Raw genomic sequence first — 19,906 nt, forward strand, 5'->3', positions numbered from 1 at the left:
AGGTGTCAGTGACTTTCCTGCTTACATCTGGGATTTCCTCCTGGCTGTAGGATTTAAAGGGGGGGTAGGTGGTGTTGGCTCCTGCACTCGCCTCGTGCCCCTTAGAGGCTGGCAGAGGAGCTGAGAAACCCCATTTGCACCCTCCGCTTTCAGGCCTTTCCATCCCTGGCTCGGTCTCTCCGCTGCCACCAGGCAGCCCTCCATGTGCCTTTGCTCTCCTGCGCTCTCTGGCTTCCCGTCACCCGTGTTGGGGACCGACCCCCTTGTGCCCTGCCCGTGCGGGATCCGTCGGTGGTGGCAGGGTGGAGGGTGCCAGGCGCAGCTCCCCTGCGGTGCCACGTTGCTGCTCCTGGCGTTCAGTACTTATCGGAGCATCGCCCGAAAGCTGCGAGCGCCTGGGCAATGCTCCCGGCTGCGATGCCGCTCCCTGTGTCGTGCCGGGCTAACGCTGAACACGGGACACGGTGCCTCCAGCATCAACGGACACCAAATGCCGCGTGTACTGCCGGGCAAACGAAAACCCAGCATGGTCTGGTCCCTGCCAGGAAATTCCCAGGATATGGGGCATGATGTGCAAAGCCAGCACTGGCCTGGTGAGACCCTGCAGATACCTGACAGCTCCAGCAGCCTCGGGGCTTCCTAAGTTCCTCCCAGGGCTCTTTGGAGGCATCGTCCAGCTCTTCCCTCTCCTCTTCCCTACAAATCAGTTTTTCAGACGACTTTGTGACTGCAAGATCCATTAAAAGTTGTCTCTGTCCCTTCCAAAGGCTTGGGGAGATACCTGAAATAATTTCCCTGCTGTTAGTGATCCTGTTCAACATTTCTTCAGGAATTTGTTTAATCCCCAAGTGATCAGCTCGAATGAAAAGCAGATGTCTCCAGGGTTATTTTTCCCCCTTCCTGATGCTGCCCAGGGCCCTGCTGTCCTTCGTTACCCAAAAACACTCTTGTCGAGATCAAGCTGGAGAGCAGGCGAGGGCCTGTCCATCCCGGTGCTTGCCGTCCCCAGCGCCTCGGGGTGGCCGTCTCCGACCTGCCCCGGGAGCCGCTGCACGGGTTCATGCAGCACCGACTGCCCGGCCTGGCCCTCGCCCCCACAGCCTCTTTCCCCTCGGGTTTTCATCCGCTTTCCATCTGCGAGCTGGGAGCTTATGCCTCGTCACCAGGCATGTTTTTGGCATATGGAAATTCCTCTTTAATAGAGAAGAAGGCATTTCTCAGGCTCAAAGGATTTCGTGTTCGCTCTTCCCTGACAGCATTTCTGGAAGAGAGAAGAGGATGTTTTTAGTTGTTTGCTTATCTGCTGTGGGTTTTTGGGTAGGAATGGGCTAAGTCACACAGTCCATCACCTGGATGCAGGAGGCCAGTGGGTGGGAGGCGGGTTTCGGCTGGCGCTGCCCCGACGCCAGCGGGCCCCGGGGAGGGCAGGTGTCGGGATTTTGCTGCGTTCCCCCATGTGGGGCTGCTGGCGGTGTGGAGACGCAGTGAGTTGCCTTGTCAGGGCCAGTCTTGGTGCCTGTTTTAGCGGGGGAGGCCAAGCCCCTCCATGCGTGGGCGAGAGCCCCCGCGAGCCACCGTGCGTCCCCCCGCCGCCACTTCTGCACACGCTGCTGCAAGCCTTCCCCTCTCCTTCCCCGGCCCTGGCCATGGCTCTCCTAAACAGCGTTTTCAGATGAAAAGCCACTATCATTTGCAGTTGTGTGAGGGACTTGCTTGTGCATTCTCCCCAGTGCTCAGGACATCTCTGTAATGAGTTTGTTGTGGCCTCAGCGTTCTCCCGCCACTGGAGCCCCTCGCTCTGGCTCCGGCAGCACTTGCTCCCTCTCCCGGCACATGCTGTGATCCCGGGCTGGGGAAAGCGGGGTTGGTACAGCTCTCCCAGGGGCCGTTTGACACCACGGAGGTGCTCTGATTTGCTTCACTTTCTAAGCATTTGAATTTATTTTTTAGTTTTTCTTAAAGAGTTTAACAAGCAATTCAGACTAATCTGAAGTGACTCACTCGTTACAGACGCGCCATGCTCGCACACGGATCCGGCACGGCTCCACAGGGGGAAAATCTGGCTTAGGGTGGCATTTCTCCCAATCAAATGCTGTGGTTCACGACACAAAATGCTGAACTGATCGAGGACCAAGTAACTCCCCAACGCCAGTCTGCGTTTTGTCAAAATATGATGAAAGAGTAACTTTAATCTGGCTTTTTGCTGGTTCTGCTCTGTGCCAGCTGAGTTTTGCACAGGTTTAAGTAAATCACCAATAATAATTAGCATAGAGCAATTTCCTTGTGGAAGCAAGCTCTTATCTTGCCAGAGACTAAGTGCTTTTTCTTCTCCATGACCTTTGCTTCGCTGTCTTCTTGGGGAGCATCTCCTGGTGAATAACGGAAGGCGATGATGCTTCAAAGAGCATGTTGTTGCCAAGGGAGCTTTTAGTCCCCGTCTGTTTATAACAGCGAGATGGAGCCCATTTTGAAAGATGGCAGTTCATTGTGGAAATCGCTAGAGGGATATTGTACTTCAGCCTTTGCCGAAGAAGAAAATGCGTGTTATGATAAACACTTCAAGGAGCATTAAGCCTTAAAAAGGGCCTGAAACTGAGCCAGGGTGTGAGATTTCCAAGAGCATGAATCAAAGAGGGTGAGACTTTCTGTTATTTGGGACAAAAATGGGTCTGAAATTCTTAAGTATCCCATTTTGCAATTCATTTTAACTAGGGCAACACCTCCGACGTGGTGCATCAGGGCTGTGATTTTGGGCAGCCGTGGATGCTGCAGCCGCTGGGTCTCTGCCCCACATGAGCTTTCCATTCGTGCCTGCGGGGCCGGTCCCGCGCCTGGTGGCCGGCCCACAGGAATGGTGCTGCTGCCGCTCGGGGCTGCTGCACGTCTGTGCTTTTGCCCTGAGGTCCCAAATCTATCCTGCGGTTCTCTAGCTGCCAGTGTGAATGAGGGGAGAGCTGTCACCAGGGTGGGGTTGAGCAGCTACGGCGCTGCACCTTTGAAGAGGACAGCTGAGACCATGCCATGGTTTCACGGTTTGGAGATGATCCTGCCGGTTCCTTCCTTTTCTTTTTGCTGCTTCTGTGCGGTTTTCACACTGCAGCTGATGGGTGGGTACCTGAATTTAATCAGGTCATGCTGCTCCACCAGTGCCCTCTTGCAGCCATTGAAGATTCAGCCGGAGGTGCAGGGATGAGCTGGGAGGATTTTAATGATCTGCTGGCTGCTTCATCCGCAACTTGTTATTTGTCTATGAGGCAGACCTGGAAAACAAGAGCTCTGCGGGCATGGTGAGGGGCTGGGGAGCTGTTTCTCTGGAAGGACAGGGCTGGGCATCAAAGCAGCCTCAAGGCCAAACAGTGGCAGCCCCAAAGGTCCTCTCCCCGCATGCAGAGACCTTGTGAACACAGGTATTAGCAGGTGAAGCTTTCAGGAAGGACGTTGCGGAGTGGTCTGTCCATCGCCCGCGAGCACGGCTTGGTGAGGGTTATGCCCAGTGCGCACGCTGGGGTAATTAGTTGGCGTGGCCCTATCTGAGAGAAACAGCTAAACTGGAGAGCTGTGCTAAACAGCTGCAGGAGGGCTGCAAGGTAGCAAAGGGATTTTATAGCAACGGTATCTGGGCCACATTTCCATTTTTAAGTCTGCGTTTCTGAACCTTTTCTTTTGGTCCATGCCTTGTGATGCCGGCATCCAGCGGGGATGGGCTTTTAGCGGTGGCTTCTGCAATGATGGTTGTATTTTAGTGAAATGTCTTTTTTCAGGCTGAGCGTTTCAGGCCTCGTCCTGCCCCACGAGGGGTTTCCGGCCTTTGCACGCTGGCCAGACGGGGATGGGTTTGGTTTGCCGTCGTGCTTGGTGTGGCAGGGAGGCACCTGGGAAAGAGGAGGGAGCCTGCAGCCACCGGCCGGGCTGCGTTGCAGAACGGCTCTGTGTCTCCATGGGAACTGGGAGCAGGAGCATCCCGGTGGGCTCAGCCGGGAGCGGAGGCGGTGGTGAGGGCGGCGTGCTAGCTGGGCACGGCGGGGCGGCAGGCTACGGCAGGGCCGGCTGCCTGCCGCTCTGCTGGCCACCAGCTCTGCTTTCCGGGGAACGGATGTCGCCTGCGGGTGATGGGCACATGTGAACCAGTGCAGGGGGGACCCGCAGCTCGCTCTGGCCTCTCCCTCCATCCTCCCACCACAAATCCAGGGCCTCTATCCCTCAGCCACATCCCATGGGCTCTTTTCCTAAAATTGTGCAAACTCGGAGGCAAGCAGAGGGCTGTTTTTTCCTTCTGAGAGTCTGGGAAGAAGCGGAGGGCTCCCCAGCTGGGGATTTTTCCTGGCATCGTGCTGGCAGGGCTCCCTGTGCCCCTCTGTCTGATGCCTCCACAGCAGCCGGACCCGATACACTCGCAGGCAGGGAGCTGGGCAGGATGCTTGTCCACCCTCTTTTGCTGCTGGTCTTGCTCAGTGGGGTATCATCTCCTATGGGATCCCATCCGGCAGCTGCTGGCTGAGGCTTTTAGTGTTGGTGACTGCAGGTGGGACGGGAGCCAGCGGGAAACACTTCCCCGCACAGCCAGGGACAGGCAGCCGGGGAAGGTGGAAGGATCAAACATCCCATTGCAGATGTGCACACAGATGTGAATGCCGAGGAGCCCTCATGGTGCATTACCCCAGCCCAAATGTATGGCAGGGCTTGCACCTCCCTCTTGCAGAGCTGCAGCAGATCCGGGGAGGAAGGGAATGGGTTAATCCCCTGCCTGCCAAAGAGCTGCCTGAGCCTCACTGATCAGGGCAGAGCAGCAAAGCGTGGACGGGAGCTCGCTCCACAGGGACCACTGGGAGCGCATCACTAAATCCCCACACGGCTGGCTTTTGGCAGCTGGAAAAGTGTGAAAAGCACACACAACATTTAATGGCAGTCGAGTGCCCTGCATGGCAGGGTGCATGGGGGATGTGGGTACCACGTTCCCCTGCGCTCCCGAGATGGCTCTTCCTCATGCCCATGATTCGCAGGAGATCAGAAAAGATTATCGTGGCCCTGTGAAACTATTTCTTGGGAAATTGGGGTTGCAAGATCGGTCCTGGCCTCTCAAGGGGAACCTGGGTCATTCTGCCTTTCCCGGGAGAGCTCTGGCCATGCGTCATCGTGTTTATCCTCCTTCCTCACTTGATGGCAGAGCAGGACATGGGCTTGCTTTGAATTATAATCAAAAGCCTCTTGGGAACTTGGGTTTGGTGGTGCACAGAGAGCTGCCTGCACAAGGGATCCCTAGGGGACAGATGTCAATGCTGTGACTCGGGGGCACAGATTCAAACCTAAAATCTCAGCACTCCTTCCTTGACACCTGCTGTCTGGGTGTCCTGGCCCCTTTCCTCTCTCCTACTCTTCTTTCCTCACTTTTATTCCTTCCCTCATTCCTGGTCCACCCTCTCCTGTTGCTCTGTTCTCTTGCTCAGCCTGTAACACCAGACCTCTTGGTGAGCCCGAGCAGTCAGGACGGGGACCTGGGCTCAGCATACCCAGAAGACAGAGGGAACTGGACGGGGCGGCTGGATTTCCTCCTCTCCTGCATCGGGTACTGCGTGGGCCTTGGAAACGTCTGGAGGTTCCCGTACAGGGCTTACACCAATGGAGGAGGTACGCGGTCACCTTTTGCATGGCATGTCTGCCCCTCAGTGAGCTGGGCTGGTGGGACTTGTGTCTACCTAGATACCCTTCTCCTGCTCAGGGCTGGGAAATAACATTTGTCATTGTGGGGTAAAGTGCAGGGGGCACCAGGATTGCCTCCCATCTGCTCTCCTCTGACCCTCCATGCTTGCTGCAGGGTGTTAACCAGCCTGTGAGCTTGGTACCAATGTGTGGAAGGGACTCCCCAGCCCATCTCCACACTTATGGCCTTGGCGAGATCCCCAGTGACGAGCCTCGTACTGGACTGAATGCCACCCTGCTGTTTGTGTCCTGCATTTGGGAGCTTCATTCCTGAGAATCCCCCTTGGCCTCCAACAGCACCTTGGCCTGGTGTCCTCCAGGACTCAGCAGGAGCCCATGAGTGCTTCCCAAATATCAAGGGGGGACTGTGAGCCTTTAGCAGTACATGAACTCAACAGTGATGGTGCGAAGTGACCGGTTTGTTGGTCTGTTCCCAGAGCAATTGCTTGTCACATGCAATAGTAACTGGAGAATTTCAGGATGTCTGCAAAAGATTCAAGGAGAAAGAGCGTCTGTGTGTGTGGGAAAGCACGGCAACACGTGAATCACAACCCCTTCCTCCTGCATTAACCACACACTCTCTTCCAGGAGCTCAACAGTTTCCTGGCCCCGGGCGCTCTCAGCACACACTTGGGGTACGGAAGCCAGAGCTGGCAAAGGTGCAGGAGGTTTCGTGCTCTCTGTTGAGTCACCACCTCCTGCTGTGCAAATGTGATGGAGGGGCTGTTTCTGCACATGGGCTGCAAAATAAAGATTCTGGCTACTCACTAGGAGGGAGCGGGAGGTTGTTGCAAGCACAGAGTACACGTCTGGGGTACTGAGCATGTGCTAGCAGCAGTGACTACAAGCTCCTAGCTGAAATATGGGCTGTTAAACTGGACACTTAACTCTGCACTGAGGACCTCGTGGGACTCCATCTCATGACGGATAAGAAAGCCCACAGGGCCAAGCCTAGGAGATAACAGGACAGCGCCAGTCCTCACCAGCATTTTGATGAGCTGCTGGCCCTTGCTACCTTCCAGGTTTTGGTGCAAGATATTTTAGATCCCTGAGGCTGTCAGATGTGGTATAAACTTTATTCTCTCTCATAGATGGGCTTCAGGTGTTTGATCTGTGTTAATTTGCGGGGGGGCTTGCTTCTTGCAGGAGCTTTCCTGGTTCCTTACTTCATCATGCTGGCCATCTGTGGCATCCCCATCTTCTTCATGGAGCTGTCACTTGGGCAATTCTCCAGCCTGGGGCCACTTGCTGTCTGGAAGATAAGCCCACTCTTTAAAGGTGCGTGACTGAAACCCAAATCCTCCACAGAGCTGCTTGATGAGGACATAGGTCCACAGCATCATCCTGTGATCTTCAAAGCTCTTGTTAGAAGCAAAGGTTAAATCTTGGGGGAAGGTAGAGCAGGCTGGACTTCCGGGTTGACCATTTTAGTAGCTGCAAGATATGATGTAAGATCTACAAGTCTTCAAAGGCGCTGAATGTCATGATCAATTCTAGAAACTGTATGAAAACCATTAAACCAGATATAGTGTTCAAAATATAGCATATATAAGCAATATAATATAACAAATAATGGATAATAATATAATATAAGCAACGACTGCTATAAACAAAGGTAAGAACTAAACAAAGGTCAGATCAAATACGTTTACTCTTAGCACCGAGTTGGAGTAAAATCATCTGGCTGATGCAATAGATCATCCATTCTTATGCATTCAGAGATGGCATGTGCGGGGCTGGCTGTCCAGATGGTATAACTGCAATAAAAGGCTTCCATCCAGACAGATGAATCTCTAACTTGGAGCTGGTTAACTATCAGGGTGCCGAAATTCAGTGTTTGACCCTGCCTTTGGATGCGCTCTGTTCTGGAGAGATGGCTCACTCCTCCTTCTTTACCCTCTCCTTCCTCCAGGTGTTGGCATGGGCACGATCCTCATCGTCTCCCTGGTGGCCATTTACTACAATATGATCATTGCTTACGTTCTCTTCTACCTCTTTGCATCCCTAACAAGTGACTTGCCCTGGCAGCACTGCGGCAACTGGTGGAACACCGACCTGTGCTTGGACCACCATGTCATCAAGGCAGGAAATGCCACCTTCCCTGTCAACATCTCCAACACTGTCAGCCCCAGTGAGGAGTACTGGAGGTAAAGAGGTCAGCCTGACTGTGGGCCTGGGGTGGGTGTCCCCCTGGGGACCATGCTGGGATGGGGCTGGGGGTGATGGGGCTGTGCTGTGTGTCTCATGGCGTGATGGGCATGCGTGGGTGCAGTGTGGGGCTCTTGTTGTGTGGATGTACACGGTATCTCAGCTTCGCCCTTGGGATCACGTCCATGGGATGGCTGGCTCCATGTTCTGCTGTGGTCTGATCTGCGTTGGGTAGCTAGTTGGTTAGCTAGATGCCAAGGGGTGCGACAGAGGGTGCCCGTTGCCTTTGCATGGCTGCACTGCAGGAGACTCGTGCTGCAGCGGTGCCTCTTTGGCAGAGAATGAGTGGGACTGGGAGGTCCCTAGATGCCAGGTGAACATGGGAGGTGTTCAGCTATGCTGGAGTCTTGGAGGAGGTGGAAGCTTTTGATTTAACACTGCTTTGCTGGCCTGGAGATATGTTAGACTGAAATGCATCCCGCTTCTGGACCAACTGGGAGTTTACTCTCAACCAGCCAGGCTTTCCCCTGCAGGGCCGTTAATGCATGGTGAAGAAACCACACCGACTTCTCCTCTTCCCCTGGCAAAGAGCTGCCAGCTCCCTGTTGCTCTCTCATTGCTGGGGTTTCTGACATGGTTATTTTCTGCAGCAGAGGCGTTGCTAAGTTCAGAGAGGGTTGCTGGAAGATGTGGAGTGTCTGGTGGGCCGAGGGCGGGTGACCATGGCTGCTCACTAGCGGTTCTCCTTTTGCCCTAGTCGGTATGTTCTGCACATCCAAGGGAGCTCTGGGATCGGGGATCCCGGGAGCATCCGCTGGAACCTGTGTCTGTGCCTGCTCCTTTCTTGGACTATCGTGTATCTGTGCATCCTAAAGGGAGTCAAATCCTCCGGCAAGGTAAGGGCTGGAGTTATCAGTCACTGCCTTTCTGCTTTAAGGGGATCGACTTGGAAGATCAAAGTGGTCTCTTTGGCGACCTACAGTGATGCCCGCCAGTGCCTGCAATCTCTGTGCATCCAGGAAATACCAGTGAGGCCAATAAGTGACATTTACTGGACACAGGCCACTTTGGGAATGGCTTGCACATGAAGACAGTGATGGTGTTGATGTCACTAACCTTGCTGCATCCCCAGGACCCTACCACTGCAGGGACATGCCTGGCGAAGCAGCTTTCTGTCGTGGGGACAGGGTGCTAAGGGAGCGAGCATGCCGGGGTCTTGCTCCCAGGTCTCCAGCAGCCTCTGCTCTCCCACAGGTCGTGTACTTCACTGCTACCTTCCCTTACCTCATCTTGGTGATGCTGCTCATCCGCGGCGTGACACTGGAGGGGGCCTGGAAGGGCATCAGGTTTTACCTCACGCCTCAGTTTGATCACTTGCTGTCTTCCAAGGTGAGTGGGAGCTGGTCTTCCTTTGGGTCCCCGACTTCTTTCCCGGCATGGGGAGATCTGTCTGGTGGCTCGCAGCACGGTGGGGATTTTGTGCAATTTGTTTAAAGCACCAGCATGCCCTCTCCAGCACAGGGGAGAGCATGCCACGTTCCCGCAGTTGCATGCCTTTTCTGGCCACCTACTTGACCCAAAGCCCTCTTTTTGGGCTGCTCCCATGCCAAATACATTTGCTGTTCAGGTCAAGTCACAGCATGACCTCCACACCCTGTGTATACCCCTTTCCCACATGGCACAGCCCAGTGCCTGCATTTCCTGCTTTCCGTTTGGGGGACCATGTACTTGCTGCCTCCTGTGGGCACCCGAAACACAAGCAGATTAGCCCAGCCCTGGTGATGGGCTGAGAGGTGCCTGGGTGTGATCGGGTTGGATGTAGCCGCTCTGTTTTACCCAAGTGATCACGGCTTGCAGAGCAGGGAGTTTCCTTGCGTCAGCCGTGTTGGTGGCAGACCCCTCCCTGTTTTACAAGGATTCTTAAGGCCACGCTGGGCTGGCTGTAAAATGTTCTCGTTAGCCCTTCCACTAGCCAGCTGAGCCATTCAGAAAGGTGAGCCTGGTAGCAAGGAAAAGCAAAGACATTGCTCCCAGGCAAATTGCTCCCAGGCAGGAGCTGCCCATTGGGGTGGAGAAGGACAAATAGCCCCACAAAGGCAAAGCAGGTTGTGGAAAACGCCAGCCAGCTTGTGCGGCAAGTGAGGTTGGCACCTGACCTCACTTATTCTCCATCTCCAGCCAGCCTGGTTGCAGAGTCCCTAAAATGTCCACCTTTGTCTCAAACCCTCTTATCGAAGGTGATGGTGGATCTGTGGAGTGCATATGGCAATGAGCCATCAGGTCCATGTACTCTCTTCTCCAGATATGCCCTTTGGAGCCAAGAGGAAAGTCACAGCAGTCTGGGGTAAAGTCAGGCCTGGAGTGCTAGTAGGGGGCCTGAATAATTTGCTTCTAGGGTGATTCCTGTAAGTTGGAGTAGGAAATGCTGGAGAGCTTTGTGTGGGAAAGCCCAGACCCAAGGACCACGGGCTTTGTGTGCCTGGAGGGCTGGAGCAACCCTGCACGGGAGGGATGCACAGACAGGTACTCTGGGGGATCTTGAGAAGCTTTTCTCATCCCCTCTTCCTTGGGGAAAGATTTCCAAGCCACTGCTCTCCTCAGACCTGTTTCCTTCCCCCAGGTGTGGATCGAGGCAGCTCTGCAGATTTTCTACTCCCTTGGGGTAGGCTTTGGGGGCCTCCTCACTTTTGCCTCCTACAACACTTTCCATCAGAATATCTACAGGTGGGAGCCAGCTATTGTTTTGCTAAAATCACAGATGTGGGGGGAAGTGCGGTGAAAAATCTCAGCTGGTGGGTTCAAAACCCAGTAGCTTCACTCAGTGCAGCACGCGGTCACGCTGTGGTGCTTCTTGCCCCAGCACCATGCAGATACCAGACAGCTTGCAAAGGTTTGAGAAGGATTAGAGGGATCTGTGGAAGAAAAATCTCCTAAACATCAAGACAGCACCTGGTTCAGAAGTATTGGGCTGCAGATGCTGAAGGCAGGGGATGTTCAAGGCTACAGTCATGCATGCTTGTCCTGTCCCTACCATACATTGCAGACCTCTGGCAGAAGGAGGATTCTTCTTACGTGCTTATCCCAATGGGAAAGCAAGCTTAGGAAGAACCCCTCAAAGTGACCCATGTCATTAGATATAGGCTTCTTTTCCCCCATGGAAACTATATATCAAGAGGGGCTCAGCAGAAGAATTGTGGCACCCTGGGCTGGTAAAGTCACCCTGCACTGCTGTGGGATGGGAAGGAAAGGGTTTGTTCAGAGAATCGCTTTCTCCTCTGTAGGGACACCTTCATAGTGACCCTGGGCAATGCCATCACCAGCATCCTGGCAGGGTTTGCCATCTTCTCTGTTTTGGGATACATGTCCCAGGAGCTCGGGGTCCCTGTGAACCAAGTGGCAAAAGCAGGTGAGGCCAAATGAAGACCTTTCTCCATTGCTCTCTGCCTGGGTGCACCGTGGAACAGCCAGAGCTGAGAAGGGGAGGTGTGGGGAGCTCTTTCATCCTCTATAGCACCTTCAGCTACCAGAGCAAGGACCGGAATGAGAATGGTGGGCAATCCTAGCGTGCCCACACTTCGTTTCTCGGCCACCTTCCCAGGGAAGCCGCAGGCCTTCCTGTGCTCTGCTGTGCCTGGGGCTTTTGCAGATGTGTCCAACAGGCCCGTACAAAACATGAGGGCCAGCTGTAAAGTGAATTCAGGGCCAGGGATGAAGGGCAGCTAAAGGTGTCAGCATGAAGGATGGAGCTGTATGCACAGTGGGCTGGGGGGGGGGGAGGAGGGAGACCTTTTCCTGCTGTGCAAGCCTTGAGCAACACTAAGCAGTCTTTAATAAAGCTGTCTGGTTCTCCTGCATCACTCCACCCTGTTGCAAGACCCCTCCTGCCCATCTTGCAAGAGCCCAGGCCACTTGCCACCATAGTTCCCACTCTGCTGGGCTCTCCTCTCTTCCATCCCTTCCGTGCCTGGCACCGTCACCCCCTTTTCACCCTGCTGTCCTTTGTCTCCCCTAGGTCCTGGCCTGGCTTTTGTGGTGTACCCCCAGGCCATGACAATGCTTCCCCTTTCTCCATTCTGGTCCTTCCTGTTCTTCTTCATGCTGTTAACCTTGGGCCTGGACAGCCAGGTAAGGACAGAGTCCACCAAGCCAGCCACAGTGCCCAGGCAGCCCAGGGGGCTCAGGGAACCCTCTTTTCCTTTGTGTTCAGTTTGCCTTTATGGAGACCATCGTTACAGCAGTGACAGATGAATTTCCCTACTACCTGCGGCCAAAGAAAGCTTTTTTCTCCGCTGCCATCTGCATCGCCCTCTTCCTGATGGGGCTCATCCTCACGACGGAGGTAAGGGTATGGGGCTGGATGCTTTGTGGGGACCTGCTAGGGCCTCACTTTATGGAGTGCTTAGGGCAGGAGCCAGGTTCACAGACACATTTTGCATCTGCTAACAAGGTTGGAGAGAGACAACCAGTGAGCCTGGGCTTACTGGAGATGTGAGGTCCCAAGGGGAGTGACACAGTGTTATCATGTCCCTGCACCAACCCCACATGGGGAGTGGGGACTCCTGATGGTGCCCGATCTTCCCCAGTGCCCAGGAAGGGCTGATGGGCACGTCCCCAAAGACGAGAGGATGTGGCTGGCAGTGTATGGGGCGCCACTCTGAGTCCTCCTGGAGACGCTGGCTGCTGTGTTTTGCCTCTGCAGGGTGGGATGTACTGGCTGGTCCTACTGGATGATTACAGCGCTGGCTTTGGTCTCATGGTGGTGGTGATCACTACCTGCCTCGTGGTGACACGTGTCTATGGTAAGGGGGGGGGGGGTCTGTCCCACCAAGGACATGGGGAAGAGTAGGCTGTCTGCCCGAGAGCAGTAGGATGACGAAGGGAGAGGTTTAGAGAAACAGATGGGCAAGCCAGCAACCTCGCCACGGAGCACTGAACACCTTCTCTCCAAGCTCTTGTTTCTCCTTGGCCTTCGCTGGAATCGCCTCCCTATGGGTGTTTGGGGCACTGAGCCTGGTCCCTCAAACAGCACTGACTGTAACCCCCCCATCCTGCCTCTCCCATCCAGGAGGGGAGATGCTTTCTTGCTGTGGAGGAGGATTCAAACCACAGCTCTTTTGTATGTCCTTGGCCAGGGCTGGTGCAGGGCAGCCTCGTATAGGCACTTGGCTGTGCTGGAGCTATCACAATTTCTCAGTCCGTGTCCTTTTTCCTCCTCCAGGCATGAAGAGGTTCTGCCGAGATATTCACATGATGCTGGGCTTCAAACCAGGGCCTTACTTCAGAGCCTGCTGGATGATCCTGTCCCCAGCAACAATGATGGTAACTGCTTGGTTTGAAGGATTGGATGGTGCTGTAGTGATGCCAGTATCTCTGGGGTGACATCCCAGTGTGACAAGTCACTCTCCTGGCATCTCTTGCTGGTTTCTGCCAGGCCCAGGGAATCTTTCTGGTTCTCCTGGGAGGTCTCTATGGGCTCCAGCCTCTGTTTGAGTGAATCCTTTGAAGGTGTCTGGGGTGACTTCACTCTCCTCCCATTCTGCAGGCCCTGTTGGTCTACAACATCGTCAAGTACCAGCCCTCTGAGTACGGCAGCTACCGCTTCCCTGCCTGGGCTGAGGTCTTGGGCATCCTCATGGGACTCTTCTCCTGCCTGATGATTCCTGCTGGCATGGTGGTGGCTGTGCTACGAGAAGAAGGGACGCTGTGGGAGGTAGGAGGACCTGTGGCCCACTGCTGCTGGGGAGCACTCCAAAAGTGTTGGGATGAGGGGAAGCACGAGCCCCTGCCAGGCCTGCATCCTCCAGCAATTCCTGTATCCCCTCTCCTGGAGATGTGCATCCCAGTCCCTCCTTCCTGCCCACAGGCTGTGAGCGGCAGCATGTCCCAGGATATTTCCAGCAGTGTCCCAGGGCATTTCTAGCTGTGCGGGGCCTCTCTCTATGCCAGGCAGGCACTAAGTCACAGTGCTTCCCATGGGGAGCCCCATGGATGCCAGCCCCCAAAACAAGCCAGCTATACCTTGCCTTTTAGGGAAGGGCATCATCCCCAGCGGCCTTGGTGGAATGTGCATGGCCGTGTGGGACTTTGCACCCATTCTGCATGGGCAAAGACAGAGCAAGGAGGGCACTGAAGGGGCTCTGCCTGGCAGCCTAACCCACAGCCGATGAAAGGGGAAGAGGCTTTGGGCTGCCTGAGACAAAGCAGACAGTGGCCGGGGCAGGCAGCTGCTCCAAGCTCCCTGGGCACGGCGAGGTCCCATTCCCGGGCCAGGCCCTGCCTCAGCCTGGCACGGGCTCTGGGTTTGCCCAGGAGCAGGCTCAGTGAGCTGGGCACCCTCCTGGCTGATTACAGCCTTCCCAGCCCTAGCTGTCCTTTGCTGCTCTCCCCAGGCCGTTCAAAGTAGAGACACGGGAGCTGGTGCCCTCCCCAGGCAGCAGCCCTCCCAGGCAGCCATATGAGCTGCCATCTGGCCTGGGACAGCCACTGTCTGCAGTGGCATTGACAGCCACCACCTTGGCTTACACTAACCCCTTGCAGGACCTCTCCAGCCCTATGCCACTGGTGCAGTCTGTGCACAGAGCGGCGCACGTCCAGCACCCCTCCTGCGTGTATCAGGGCTGTGCCTAGAGATGAGGGGCTCCATGGCACTAGCAGAGGGCAGACCACGTTTTGACCAAGACCATGCAATGACCTAAGGAAATATCTGGGAAAGGTATTTCCTGCACAAAGAGCCACAGCCTTGCAATAGCTCCTAGCTCCTGCAAGCCTTCTCCACCAGCACCCCCACACCATAACACCTTCCAGGCTTTTACATGGAGCTGCCTTCCCAGCCAGCCTTGGGTCAGGCTTTTGGCCTCATTCCATCTTCTCCAGGGGCTCTTTCAGTCTGCACTGGGTAGCAGAGCAGACCTGCTTCCTGGAGGGGCTGGGAGCTGCTGGGTCAGGGTGATGGTCGAGGAGCTGAGCAGGTGCTGGTGCAACAGCAGGAGCCCTAGCTCCCTCCGCCTCTGCCCTCTCACAGAGGATCCAGCAAGCCAGTCGGCCCACCATGGACTGGGGCCCGTCGCTGGAGGAGAACAGGACTGGCATGTACGTGGCGACCCTGGCCGGCAGCCAGTCCCCCAAGCCGCTGATGGTCCACATGCGAAAATATGGAGGCATCACCAGCTACGAGAACACGGCCATCGAGGTGGACCGGGAGATGGAGGAGGAGGAGGAGGAATCCATGATGTGAGGGGCCCTGGCACCTCGTGGGCTGGGGTGGTCACGCCAAAACTTGCACAGGTCACACTTGGGCGCTTCAGGCTGGCCGGGGGGCCATGCGGGGGGCAGTCATGAGCTGCAGACCCTACTGACCTCCTTGCCACCACCCTGGCCTCATCAGGAGAGGGCTGCTGCTGGTTCCGCTATCCTTGAGGTGTTTCTGTTCAGTGTGGCAAGCTGTGTGATGAATCTGTGCATTTGTGTGATGGTGTCTGGTGCAAGTGTCCGATTACGCCCATCCCACCCTTGGCCTCAGCCCATGCGCTGCAAGCAGGTGGGAGAGGACCCCGTGCTGCCCACCCTTTGCCTGGATGTTTGGGGTTGAGTGAGGCAGGGAGCATGAGGCCCTCTGCGTCCGTCTGTTCTCTGCTAATGCATATTTAACTCCAATTATCCACAAACACATGTGAGAAAGGACTGTGTTAACATCCTCCGTGCTCTGAGGAAGGTGTGTGCCAGGGCACTCCGCTTACATGGAGGTGCTCCAGCAAAACAAGGGCAGATCAGTGTCCCGGGAATGAAATCTGACCTAATAAATGAGAAGTCATTAAAAAAAAAAAAACAATTAGAAGAAGAATAATGCTTTATGAACAAAACAGTTTGGGCCCTTCCAAGCATGTAGATTTCCCAGAGACCTTGGCAGGTCAGGGCAGCACATCCTCATGGTGCTTTGCAGGGCCGGGGCACACTGGAAGGACAGGAAGAGGCTGGGTGACCCGTTCCCCATGCACACAAGAGGTCAGGTCTCAGCTCTGACCCAGAGCCAAAGGAGGACCCATGTCCATCCCCCCGGCAGAGACAAGGGCTGTTGTAGCTCAGGACCCTGCTCCAGGGCATGTGGGAGCTCTTGGAGCCCCTTTGCTGGCAGAGCTGGTCCCTGCTCTCCCCTCCTAGGGAAAGGCAAAGTGCTGGGTTCAATGCCTGCAGAGGATTTTGGGGCAGCTCAGCCCAGGTCCTGTGTCATGAGGAGGCTGTCACTCTGCCGCGCAGTGCTGTCTGCACTGCCCCGTATCTGTATGTCTGAACCCTGTCTGCAGGGTGCCGGGAATGTCCTGGCCAGAGCTGTTTGGACCCAAAGCCGCCCGTCCCCATTGCCCCCGGGGTTGTGTGCACCCTTCCCCCTGTGCATCGTCCATTATCCATTAAAAAGCAGCGTGTGACTCCACGTGGGTTATTTGTGGGGGTCTTCAACATGCAAACTTTGCCTCCTCTACCAAGGGGCCTGGGGGCTCCTGCCTGGGAGAGGAGCTTGGACACAGTGTGAGAAAGGCACATTGAGGGGGGCTTCCGGGGATGGGGGGGATGCAGACCCCAGGGCTTTGTCCTGCAATGCTCTGTCCTGGTCAAGAAAGAGCCAAAACTCAGGTAAAAGAGGGAAATTAGGGTTTATGCCTGGATTATGCATCCTGGCATCCAGGGGGGCAGGGCAGGGAGGCGCCCCCCACCCCACCCCGGCATTAATGCCATGGACCAGGCAGCCCTGGCACACGAGGTTTTTCCAGCATCAGCCTGTCGTAGAGAGAAGACTGGGCTGCCTGCAGCCCTCCAGGGCCTGGACCATCCGTCCTGCCGGCCAGGGTCCAGCACACCCAGCCGGGAGCAACGCCGAGCCGGCTGCCCTGCCGGTGTGCACCTGGCTGCAGGCACTGGAGGGAAACCCAGCTCTCCCCACCGCTGGCCTGGGTTCTTCCTCGGGGGGGTTGAATTATTCCCTTTGCTCCACCGAGAGCATGAGGACCAACTCCCACACCACCCCGTCCCTCCCGCACACCCTCCCCATGCCCTGGAGATGCCAAGTGCGGCCCCAGCTCTGCTCCCGGCCATCTCTGCCTCCGTCCTCCTCCCCGCGCAACCACTGACTGCTTTCGACATCCTCCTCTCCGTCAGTCCTGCACCCCGCCACGGCGGGAGCCGGCAGGGCTGGCGGCTCTCCCAGGGGTCCCCTGCCCTGGCCCCATCTTCCTCTGGCCCGCGGGTCTCCAGCAGAGCCCCCGTGTCGGAAAGCACCTTCGGCCGCTAGCCCCCGAGTTAATCATTAGAGGCTGGCCATAAAAGCGTCGCTGATGGAAAGTTCAGGCTGCGGCGGCTGGGGAGCGGGGAGGGCCAGCCATAAACATTTATGGCCCCAATGAATCCCTCGCTCTACCCTTGACACTATTTGCCGAGCAGGAGGCCCCAGGAGGTCACGGTGTTGCCCAGCCGCTGGCGTGGGGAGCCTGCCCCCGGGGAGGCGCGCGCAGGGGTCTGCCCTGCGCGACGTAGCCGGCAGCCAGGTCAGGCGTCGCGAGGTGAAGAAGTGGAGATGCCTTGGTCTGAGCAAGGGTTTTGGCCCAGGCAAGGCTAGGAAACGTTTACTGAATACTGATTTCACGGCTTAAAGCCCAAGTTACTTTTGCGAGCAGAGCACGGAGCCAGCCCACGCGCCGCCCTCAGCTTTGCAGCCCTGCTGCTCTGGCCTCCGCACGAATCTGAGCTTGTTTCCTACTCACATGGGGTTCTGGCCACATTCCCTAAATTCCCCTTGTAATCCTGGGATCCTCTCTGCTGGGGTCTCCCTTGGCAACAGTGATAAATGGGAGAGGTGGTGCAGAGCAACGGGAAGGGCAGGGCAGAGACTGCAGCTGGGGCCAAGGATACGGCAGGGAGCAAGGCTGAAAGGGGAAAAATTAAGGGGAAAAAGGTGACAGGGGCGTCTGCAAACGGTACATCCCCCGGTCTGCGTGTGGCTGTGCATGGAGTGATGTGGGGTGGGCTGAAGGGCAGCGGGGCTGGGCAGGATGCCCTGCTTCTGGGGACCAGCTCATGCATTCATACCCTGCACGTGGAACGGGGCCCAGGGTTCGACGCTGGCCTCCCTGCATCCCCATCACATGCCAGTTTGGCTCCCTCTCCCTGAATGCTCAGGGGTTTCTCCCAAATTTTAGCAAGGCTCTTCCACGTGGCCAGGGCTGCCGGGATGGCAATGGGTCTCGGTGAGGCGGGGGTGGCCCTGGGGCAGGTCCCTGATGCGCCTGGGGCATGCAGAGCGCCAGCCCTGCCCCTTGCCTCTTCCCGGCGCTCCTGCTCTGAACCAGGCCCGGGAAAAGGGGAGCGAGCGCCCGCAGGAACAGTCTTTTGCTGACATCTCGTGGGCCCGCCGCACCATTGCAAGGCAGGTCAGGAGGAGCCCAGGGTGCCCCTGCACCCCCAGCACCCCTGCCCGGCGAGCAAAGAGGGTCTGCTACCTTCTGCTGCTGCCCGAGGTGCGACCCGAGCCTGGGCACCCTCGAAGAAGGGAGCGTCGCGAAGGGAGAGGCAAGGCAGCGGCAGGCAGCCTGAGTCACTGCAGTGACGGAGAATCACCCGTTTCCATGCTCAGAAGTTTGTAGCTATTTATTGCACTTGAACACCAAGAATAAAACTGACACTCGCCCTTCCCTCCCGCGCCCACCCCGCACCCGGTCCCCCCGCCGCCCTCCCCAAATGTAGCGTTGGATCGGAGCAGTGATCATTCTGTTCACAGCCACAGGTTCCAAAAACAAAGAAAAAGGAAATAAAATCCCCCCCCAAAGCCCCCGATGAATCCAACACGGTCACACCGCTCAACAGTTCGAGTGCACTTACAAAAGAGAGAAAAAGGCTTCAGCTGCAACCATACGGAGGTACAGACACGAGGAGACGGGCAGCTTCCCTCTCCCCGGGGTCTGATTTTTGTTACGTGACAAAGCTTGATATATTCTTAATTATAATATATTTTTTGCAATCATCTTAAATAAATATTTCCATAGAGATTTCCTGTATGTATATATATTTTATATATATATTATATATAAGAGAGAGAGATCTCCTTTTTTACTTAAACCACTGTTAACATATTTTCCCTGCTTGTCCAAAAAATGTTACAAAAGCCCTAAAATTGTGCAACAGTTAGAAAAAAGGAACAACAACCCAAAGATGGAAGGAGCCACTCAGCATACTCCCCCCCTCCATCATCCCCTCTCCCACTCCCTGGCATCACAGTCAGCAACAGGGTGGAGGCCTTGCTACGAGGAGGGACCCGTTGGTGAGGAGGGACTTCAACCAAGGGTAGGGGAGCCACAGGGTGGCCCTTGGGGCTGGACCGCCCCAGGGCCACTGGCCTCTCCTCTGATGTGTTCACAACCTGATCAAGTCTGGGTTTGCCTTGTCTGGTACTGATGAGCTGGGACCTGCTCAGGGATCGTTTGGAAATAGGTGATGGTGAGAGGTCTATCCCACTAGTGGAAGGACTTTTCCCCCCTACTAGTACTTACCTCCAAGGGATCCCTAAGGATGGAGAACAAGGTTTGGCTACCAAACCAAGCCCACCTTTTAGTGGTGGTTACATCAAGAATGTTGTGCATGCCACGAGATGTGTCCCATGGCAGGGAAGAAGGGTCAGCCAGGTCCTAGGATGATCAGAGGAGACGATCATGGGATCTTTTGCTGGGAAACACATCTTGGTCCACAGCACTCTGTCAGGCACATGCCAGGATGCCCTTTCAAACACAGCAAGAGGTTTTGCTGGTTCTCCCCTATGATCCTGCCATGGCCTGCAGAGCAGGCCACGAGCTCAGTGCTGTGGATGGTGTGGGTGGTCTGGGAGAGCTGAGCTGCCCTGAGCCTCTGCAGAGCCAGGCTGGGCTGCCCACGGGCACCTCTGCTGCTGCTGGCTCCCACCGTTGCATCTCCACAGGGGTGAAAATTCACTGAGGATGAAGGGAGGGGAAGCAGGTTTGGGGTCAGGTGGAAGTTTGGCACCTGACAGATGGGGCATTTCTCCTCAGGGGAGAAGGGCTGC

At 55.9% G+C, this 19,906-nt stretch overlaps 1 protein-coding gene across 3 annotated transcripts; it reads left to right on the plus strand.

Moving 5' to 3' along the window:
- The first annotated feature begins 7,612 nt into the window (after positions 1-7,612).
- Positions 7,613-16,382, plus strand: SLC6A7 (solute carrier family 6 member 7). Of its 3 annotated transcripts, none has more exons than XM_067304550.1 (11): positions 7,613-7,844; positions 8,603-8,741; positions 9,100-9,234; positions 10,466-10,569; positions 11,127-11,251; positions 11,858-11,970; positions 12,053-12,184; positions 12,545-12,644; positions 13,064-13,164; positions 13,388-13,555; positions 14,867-16,382. In XM_067304550.1, the coding sequence occupies exons 1-11, from the start codon at positions 7,618-7,620 to the stop codon at positions 15,077-15,079; spliced, it is 1,557 nt and encodes a 518-aa protein (XP_067160651.1). In that variant the 5' UTR covers positions 7,613-7,617; the 3' UTR covers positions 15,080-16,382. The 3 variants fall into 3 exon arrangements, with proteins under 3 accessions (XP_067160651.1, XP_067160652.1, XP_067160653.1); XM_067304551.1 differs by lacking the exon at positions 14,867-16,382 and adding an exon at positions 14,383-14,860; XM_067304552.1 differs by lacking the exon at positions 8,603-8,741 and having other exon boundaries at positions 7,802-7,844; positions 8,783-9,234.
- Positions 16,383-19,906: the final 3,524 nt, after the last annotated feature.

Source organism: Apteryx mantelli, chromosome 14 (genome assembly GCF_036417845.1).
Source record: "Apteryx mantelli isolate bAptMan1 chromosome 14, bAptMan1.hap1, whole genome shotgun sequence".
NCBI classification, from domain to species: domain Eukaryota; kingdom Metazoa; phylum Chordata; class Aves; order Apterygiformes; family Apterygidae; genus Apteryx; species Apteryx mantelli.